Here is an 8562-nt window from a genome sequence, read left to right as displayed (position 1 = left end):
TTGTATGATATTTAAATTTAGAAGAAAATGTCAAAATGAAACTCGAGTTTGATACAATTTTTAGTTTATATTGAAGATTGTATTTGAAAGAAAAAAATATTTATTGATTTAAATTAAAAAAAAAATGAACGTGAATAGAGGTGCAAGGGAGATGCACTTCACGGTCTTGAGGAGAGCGTGGGAAACGAGCATCGAATCTCAAGATGCTTCTGTCACGCACGCTCAGCACTTAAGTGGGGCCCCAATTGAAAACTTCCCTCCATTTTATTTCCTCCCACGCGAGAAAATGAAATCACTCACTCACAAAAGAAAAACGTAAAAACAAAATCTAAAAACGTTTAGCTCGAAAAATCTATACAAAACAAATCAATTATTTCATTTCACACTTAAAAAAATTAATAAAAATTTACATATTTTATTATTTATCTTGGAGAAGAATAGGAGAAACATCAAAGTGGGACCCGCAAACCAAAACTGTCATATCATATAGATGCCAGCCCCACACCACCTTGGCGCTGGCGCTGGCGCAGGTGCTCGATCCAACAACACCATTAAACTATGTGGCCCATGAAGAAAAAAAAAATCTGGCCCATGGACCCTAACTAATTAATGCAATATTTTGTGTGTCTTTTTTTGTTTTCCAAGTTTTAAATTTTCAAATATTTAGATCATCTCAATAATTTTTTTACAATAATAAATAAATGTTTCAATTTAACGACTCCAATTAATATTATTATATTAAATTTTAACTAATTTTCAAGCTTGTAACCGTACAATTGATAAATATGCTTCTCATAAAAGTCAAACTTTAAACACATATGTCTAACCCAGTCGATTGTCAACCAAGTCATCACTCGTTGGTTTGTAGCCATACAATTACCAGAATAAATCTCCATAATAAAAAAATGATTATTTATGAAGTAGCTTGATTTAATAAATCTCCACTTGGGTTTGTCATGTGAGAATAGTATTATTATTTAAATTAGACAAAATGATTTTTCAGTTTACAGTGTAATCAAATTAATGAAATAATATCAACACATTGCCACAGTTGGGGCATCTATATTCCTTTCACACTAGTCAGTAAATATTTAGAGAGGAAAAAAAAAGAATATTAGAGGAAGATAAAAGAATTGGGGATTTTGTTGAATTATAGATGATAAAGTTGAAAATAAATAATTTTATGATGACCACAAGGACTAATGTTGTTTACTTTTTGACCACTTTGCATTTCTTTTTCTTCCATTATTTGAAACAAATGTTATCCACAGAAGATTCGTCTTGTGAACATCAATGGTTCCATGTACTTGGATGGACAATGAGCCATGATTATTGTCTATTAATTCATCCTTCCATTATCCCTGAGCAATGGTGGGCAATTGCCCACCTTCAAAAAAAATGTGCCCAAATTATTTTGTCCCGAGTTTTTAACGACGCTCTTCAGTCACCTCTAGACAACTTTTGTCCATCCTGATAAATTATTTGGTCAAGTTTTTGTCAATCTTGAAAATCATATATTATTATGCTCTGCCTCTCGTATTTCTTTCCTAAGTCATAGTCACTGTCAGACTCTCAATGAATGAAATATGTGGCGTGAACTAGGATTTACTATTTGCTAGTTTAACACATCCGTATATTTTGTACGAAACCTAAGAGAGAGAGAAACCCTAAAGGAAAATACTACACAATAAAACTGAATTATTTAAATTTGGTGTATGAGGGAAAAGATATAAAATAATTTATTTAAAGAAGAAGAAGAGAGTAGCAGACCGACAGACAGGGACACCTCATATGAAGGAGGAGCAAACTAAAGCATTGTATTGTTTTTTCTCTTGTAATCATGGTGTTGCTTTCGACTCACTCCTGTTTACACATGCAAACACAAACAAGGCTATATATATATATATATATATATACACACACACACACACTTGCATTTATTTAGTTCATGTTGCTAGGGTTGGAAGTGCATCGACTCTCCTGTAAAAAAGGGTAAATTTTGCATTTTGTTGATGGCAGTCGTGGACGTTTTTTGCTTTATTGGTACTTAGCTAGGGATGAACATACGACATGTTGCTTTATTGATACTTGAGCACCAGTTCTTGTATCCAATCTGATTCGCCAGCCCAAGTTAATTGGGAATACTAATGGGCCTTTCTCAGAGAAGACTACCAGGTGCACACAGTCCATGGAAGAGTGGGTCAGCCCAAGTTATAATTCGTGGGCTATCGGTGAAAGCGAGCCCAATAAGGGGCCTAAAAAGGTGTACGACTTATTGACTTCGAAATCCCAAGTCTAGCTCCGGACTTGGAAATCCCAATATCAGATGGCCTCCTCCTCAGACTCCATGGACGACGAGAGCTTCAGAGCTCGCGTCGATAGAATCTTCGGATCCCTCCCGGCCGGATTGAACTATTTCCGCCAACCTTCTTCAGCCGTACGATCATCTCCTTGGTCTCTCACCGGAAAAGAGGTGGAGAGGAAAGAGTGGAGGCGCGACACGGGCTCTTCTGACCGGGACGAGACGCCGTGTTCCGCTGCTTTCGATGATTTTCTGAATAAGGATCGCAGAAGTTCTAGAAGGAATGCGAAGTTAGGCGGAGAGCTTGGAGGGGATCTTGATGATGTCGACGAAGATGGTGATGAACGGCCGGAGAATGGTGATGAATGGGATATCCGATCGTCCATAGGATTGGACCCCACGCTTGACAATGAAGTATGTTTTCCTACTTATTTTTGTTTAAAATTTTTGGTTAATTTATTTGTATTTTGAGCTATTATGCTCTATTGATGAATTTCTGTGGCAAATGCTTATGAGCTAAACGAATTGCATGATTTAGTGATGACCGATGAGGACAGTAAGACCTGAAAGCGAATTGCCTTTGCTTGTGTTAGTTGCTGTGTTTGTTGTTATGAATATATTATGCTGCATTTTTTTTTTTTGGGGGGGGGGAGGGGGGGTTCCACAGTATTCTAACTTAAGATGACATCGATGTTACAGAAAGTAAATGGATAATTTGAAGTTTAAGGATTCATATGGACTGCTCGGCCTAGTTTATGATGGCTTGATTGATGTTTTCAGTATGTGTTCGGTGTACTTCCGGTGAGAAAATCATCTTTATCTTATGCTTCTTACCATAAAAGATGAAATTTGTATTTAATATATATTGAAAGTGTGGGGGAGATATCTTGCTGTTCTCATTAAATTGGTGAGAATAGATTGTTCGTAATTTGTTTCCAGGTGTCTTTCTTTCAATTAACATTTTGTCCCTTCACACTCCTCCCCATGCCTCCTCTCCATGTTCTAATGTTTGTTCAATTGGTTCTGAATGCTGATCGCAGGAAGAAGAAGATGAATATGACAAAGTGGCTTGTGGTAGAGAAAGTGCTGATGATCGGCTTTATACGAGGGATGTTACCAATCATGGGTTGAACTTGAATGCGGAGAATGTCCTTCTCAACTCATTAAGCAGTACTATGAAAGATCCACGTGACCTTGCTGCTAGGAACAGGCTAATGGAAGATGATGCTGAAGCCCAAGTATCGAATTCTCCTCATAATCCCGGTACAGAATTTAAGGAGCCTCAGGTTAGATTTTCTGGAGATGGTGTTCCTCTCAGATCTATCTTAAAGAGGAAGGACACCAATTCAATTCCCAAATCGCTAAAACGTGTCAGGTTTGATCCTGGTTGTATGTCTAGTAGTGAAGAGTTATCAGAAGGCCATCAAGATTTTTTGAGCAGAAATTCTTCAGTAAGTTCTATGGTTTCTAGTAATGATGGATCTATGTTGGCCCAAAACACAGCAAGGATTCAAGATCGTTCCCGGAATGCTTACACACACTATACTTTGAATTCAACGATTGAGGTTAATGAAGAATCCAACACGAGAGCTTGTATGGACTTTTTGAAGTTGGTCAGAGGTTCAAAGCCCTCAGACTTGGGATCAAACTCCCAGGATGTTTCTGCGGATCTTCCAAAATCTATCACTTTTATTCCTAAGAAAAAGGCAGTGGATGGTGAATCAGTAGATAGTTTCAGTGAGTTTAAACAAGATAAGCAAGCTAAGTCCTCCCACCAAGCAGAATTTCAATTCCCCATTGGCATTGCATTAATAGAATCCCAACAATCCGAAGTTGGTGAAGTGGTGGAAGCTCAACAAGAAGTAAGTGCAACAGATGTAAATTCTAGAATCCAAAAACCTATTCGCAGGTACAGAACAAAGCCAAGTTCAGACGACTCTGATTGTTGAGTTATTCAGAGCTTCTCGAAGGGAAAAAGTACTTACTTCTTATAGTATTTCTCTTCTATGTGCTCTTTGGATTCTTTTCAATTCCTCCAAAATCATCCCATTCTGGTTTTATTTTTGGGGTGTTCTTTTTTTTCCTACCTTTTTTAGTGATGTTTGAGAGGATTTAGTTGATTTGAGTTTCTCACATCATTTTTGTATGGATATTATGTTGTTGACTGGCGTATGCTATGAGAGATTCTTGTGTTATAATTTTTGTCAATTGTCATCAGACAGGAACTGGATAATCTCACACTTGAGTTGCATGTAAATCGTTTCGACGGTTCTGTCCGGGGCAGCTATCACTCAACTGGTTGCCAACCCCTCTTCTCCCTCCGGATTTTTTCTGTCTAAAAATCCTGGAATAACTTCTAAGCAGGGTTTAGTGTCATCAGAAATATGATGCAAACTGCATATATAAACATGAAACTTGTGGGAGTAAAGTGATTATCAATGGTTCTTACAGAATCAGATATCCAAATCCTGTCATAGCTTCCACCAATTGTAGACTAATAGGACTGCTGCTCCATATAAGAAGAGAACATTGCAACACCTAAAAGATTTCTTACTCCTGCATTTTTCCAGTCATTGAAATTGATCCTGCAACAACTTGCAAGCAGGGCTTCAAGTCTAGTGCTAACACTCTCATACAATAGGCTAACTTAAATTGAAATTCCGACCGAATATCCATTGCAGTATCAACAAAATCAATCCACTAGAATTGATGGAGTAAGATATCTATCCATAATTCCATATAAACCTGATAATTCTAAGAATAATTGCAGAAAATTGGTATGAACTGTAATATTATTATCTGTGTATGGAAAAAATAAGATATAAAGAGCAGAGAAGGTATACTGATAAAGGAAAATCAAATGCGAAACAGAATCCCGTCCTGGAAGTAATTCAATCCACCAATTCTTCAGCCTCGACTATCTTCTATAGGGCCTGGAAAACCATTCAATCCACCGATTCTTCAGCCTCGGCTATCATCTATAGGGCTTGGAAAGAACTTTTCCTATATACAGTATTCTGATCGCACTTCTCTATAATTTATCAGCAATTCTTCCTAGGGCATCTGCAAGCTTGTTAAGAACGGAAACTAGGCCATCAGCGTGGACTTTGCGCTGCTCCCGATCCAACTGGCAATTGGTATTCTGAACTTCAAGTTGCGCCCTTAACATTTTGCCGTTCCTTTCCAAGACATCAATCAACTGATTCTGGAGATTAGTTGTTTCCTCATCCACATCTGTCACAACTCGTCTCCTTTTCCGTCCCTCCTGAGAAGTAGATCCCATCTCCGGGTTCGACGCTGGTTGTTTCACATTGGCTGCATCTGCAGAGAGCATCAAACACATCTTTGTATGAGAGAGACCTCTATCATCAGTATTTACTTACTAAAATCAATTTCAGCTCTCAGGAAGGACAGGCCATATCATATTAACAATACAGTATCAGTATGTCCTCACGGAACACTCATGCGACTATGTAAGTGATTAAAACAAATTTATGTTGTGTATAATGTGAAATCTTCAATACAAGAAACAGCTGAGAGGGAGCCAAATCCCATTGTGTTTACGTAACTGAAATAGGAGACTGGGCCACAAAAGACGTCTTTAGGCTTATATATATCTTAAACAAGGACGTCAACAAGATTAGCAAATACGCTCGTCTGGAATCATAATCATAAGCTAAGCAAGCTCAAGATAACAATATAAGAATATATACCAACTCTAATGGCAGGGCAGAATGACCGTCACAGATGTGGCGGTGAAGACCATAGAGATGTGGCTCAAATTATGTTTGACAAAACTAATAATCATTTAGCTTCTTTACAAACCAACAAATGCTTTACTAATCAGTAGCAGCAAACAATGAATTTCATTTGTAACAGACAATTTCGACCCATTAAACAACTCAATAAATTTAGAAGATCCTTGCAGGAGGCACTAAATAATAACAATATATTGCATTAATTGGTTTCATAAATCAATAAATGTCCCCTAATTCAATCAAGATCGTTAGGGTTTAAGTTTGAGAGTATTACCTGGAGCTTGAAACCCTGGTGGTGGTGGCGGTGGAGGATCTGGTTGGTACTGCTTCTCTGGAAACAAGAATATATTACAGGTGAAAAATCAGCTGGAGAAGTGGAGATGAAAGCATTTTCTGTTTTTCCAGGGAACCAAACAGAAATGATATTAATTTGCAACAATGTTCGTCATGTAAACCCAGTTAAAATGTGGATTCAGAAAAAAAGAGCAAGAAAACAAGAATCTTTTATATATATAGGCCCCGCCAACAAAGCAACAACTACACATCTCGGGAAATCGATAATAACCTTAAAAAATCAACACCAACCACTATTATTCGTGCTATATTAAATTAAGAACAAATCATAAAATATGTAGTCGAATATTTCAAAATTCAACTTACCAGAAATCGGCGCCGGAGCTGCCACTGCAATGGTAATCGGTGGAACATCCTTCGGCGGTGTCTGCTTTTCCGGTGTTATCGCCGCATCGTCATGTTCGAAGTCGGAAAACAGGCCGTCCTCTGCGGCGGCGCTCCTCCCGCTATCAAAGACGTGTTCCGCCTCTGCATCCGGCTCGTCCACATCACCGGAAGCCCCTACCTGTGGCGGTGCCAACGCCAACGCGAGCCCCGTGGGACCTCCGGTCGACGTTCCGTCTAAAATATCGTAAACCTCCCTGTCGAAAAACCCTGGAAGCCTCCTCTCTCTTCTCAAATCGTTCCTCATCACCCAAAACGACTCCGTTTCCTCCCTTATGTGAGTCTCCCACTCCTTAATCTTCTTGAAGTCACCGGCCAAATTGCTCCACCTCTTCCGGCACTGAACCGGACCCCGGTTTACCCCGTGTAGCTTACAGTACGACGAGACAGATGCCCACTTGGGCTCCACAACGCCCGACCCGAGCCCCATGCGCGCCGTACGACCTCTCCGAACCCGGTTCTCAGCCACTCGTTTGCCCTGTATGAGGACCAAAATTTCTTGCCGCGTCCAGCGCGGGAGTCTCGGGGCCTTGCTTCCGTCATCTCCACCGTCGGTGACCGTCGTCGACCTGCCGTTACTAGGGCCGTCAGTGTCGCCGTCAACGAGATTAGGAGCGAGGCTTAACTGCTCTAATTCCATGATTTGAAGCCGACTAAAAAATTTGTGGCAAGGCACGTGACTTAACGGGGTGGAGGAAAAGTAACGGCGTTTTGAGGAGGAGCCTCGTTACGCCGTTTAGAAGGAAGAGAAGAGGTAAGGGACGGGGATTTGTGGGCTTTTCGTGAAGGGAGAGTTGGGTTTTTTTACTGTATGGGTATTGACCTCTTAATAATCCTATAATTAAAGGTAATATAATTAATTAGGGCTAATCATCATTCATGACTTTGAAAATTTCTAAATTAATGGGATTGCCTTATTTGATAAAGATTACTTTCTTAATTGGACGATATATCCATATATCTTCAAATCTTGAAAGGGCACCCTTATCTTTACTTTTCAAAACCCTCCAAATGGGTCATTTTTTTCTTAATCAATAATCAATTTCCCTAAAGTGTTTTAATATTTGGTCAAATACCCATTAATATTTTCCCCATATAAATCATTTATAAATTTGATACGCTCAATTTTTAGTATATATACAGGTGTCCTATGAATGGGTGCCCTACCCTACCACTAAGACAATTACTTTCTATCTTGATTAATCATTTTGCCCTAATCTTTGCTTAATGGCTAATGCTAATGGATGACCACTCTTTCATAAAAGCCACCTTCTTTTTTGTTTTGTTTGGGAAATTTGGACCCAAAAGGTAGATGAGGCAATGAGAGCACACCATTACCCCAACATTGTGCAAGTGAAATATCACTATCCCTATTATACATGGGCTCTATAGCCCTTTGGCATTTGTTTTGTGTCATACATCTCTTATTAAATCAATTTGCCCTATAAGTTACAAAAGAAAGACCAAAATGACAATAATATTATATTAAAATGGAAGCTTACAAAGATGGGTTTGGAAGCATGTCTCGTGAGGGCCTGTGATTAGGAAGGTTAGTAGGGGGTCATATTCTGCTTGTGATGAAGGGGGGACCATGTCCATGATTGTGGCCCCCCCAAATCCCAAATCCTATTTACAATACTTTTTTTTCCTTTATTAGCAGGTGGCATTTATACCATAAAGTAAGATGACTTATTTGGAAAAATGAGATACTTATATTTGCTAAATCATGTTAAATATTAAGCAACAATGTTACATTGTCTATGG

At 38.9% G+C, this 8562-nt stretch overlaps 2 protein-coding genes across 2 annotated transcripts; one reads left to right on the top strand and one right to left on the bottom strand.

Annotated features, from left to right (window-relative positions):
- Positions 1-2284: 2284 nt before the first annotated feature.
- Positions 2285-4504, top strand: LOC119999421. The gene is made up of 2 exons (XM_038846972.1): positions 2285-2716; positions 3343-4504. Exons 1-2 carry the CDS (start codon positions 2327-2329, stop codon positions 4249-4251), a joined length of 1299 nt encoding a protein of 432 aa, XP_038702900.1. The 5' UTR covers positions 2285-2326; the 3' UTR covers positions 4252-4504.
- A 431-nt stretch (positions 4505-4935) lies between these two features.
- Positions 4936-7617, bottom strand: LOC119999283 (trihelix transcription factor ASR3-like). The gene is made up of 3 exons (XM_038846767.1): positions 6721-7617; positions 6335-6391; positions 4936-5623 (listed from the first exon to the last, which is right to left on the bottom strand). Exons 1-3 carry the CDS (start codon positions 7436-7438, stop codon positions 5334-5336), a joined length of 1065 nt encoding a protein of 354 aa, XP_038702695.1. The 5' UTR covers positions 7439-7617; the 3' UTR covers positions 4936-5333.
- Between the last annotated feature and the right edge of the window lie 945 nt (positions 7618-8562).

Source organism: Tripterygium wilfordii, chromosome 6 (assembly GCF_013401445.1).
Source record: "Tripterygium wilfordii isolate XIE 37 chromosome 6, ASM1340144v1, whole genome shotgun sequence".
Taxonomy (NCBI): Eukaryota; Viridiplantae; Streptophyta; class Magnoliopsida; order Celastrales; family Celastraceae; genus Tripterygium; species Tripterygium wilfordii.
Note: the sequence above shows the minus strand (reverse complement) of the source record. Positions and strands in the feature narration are given on the sequence as shown.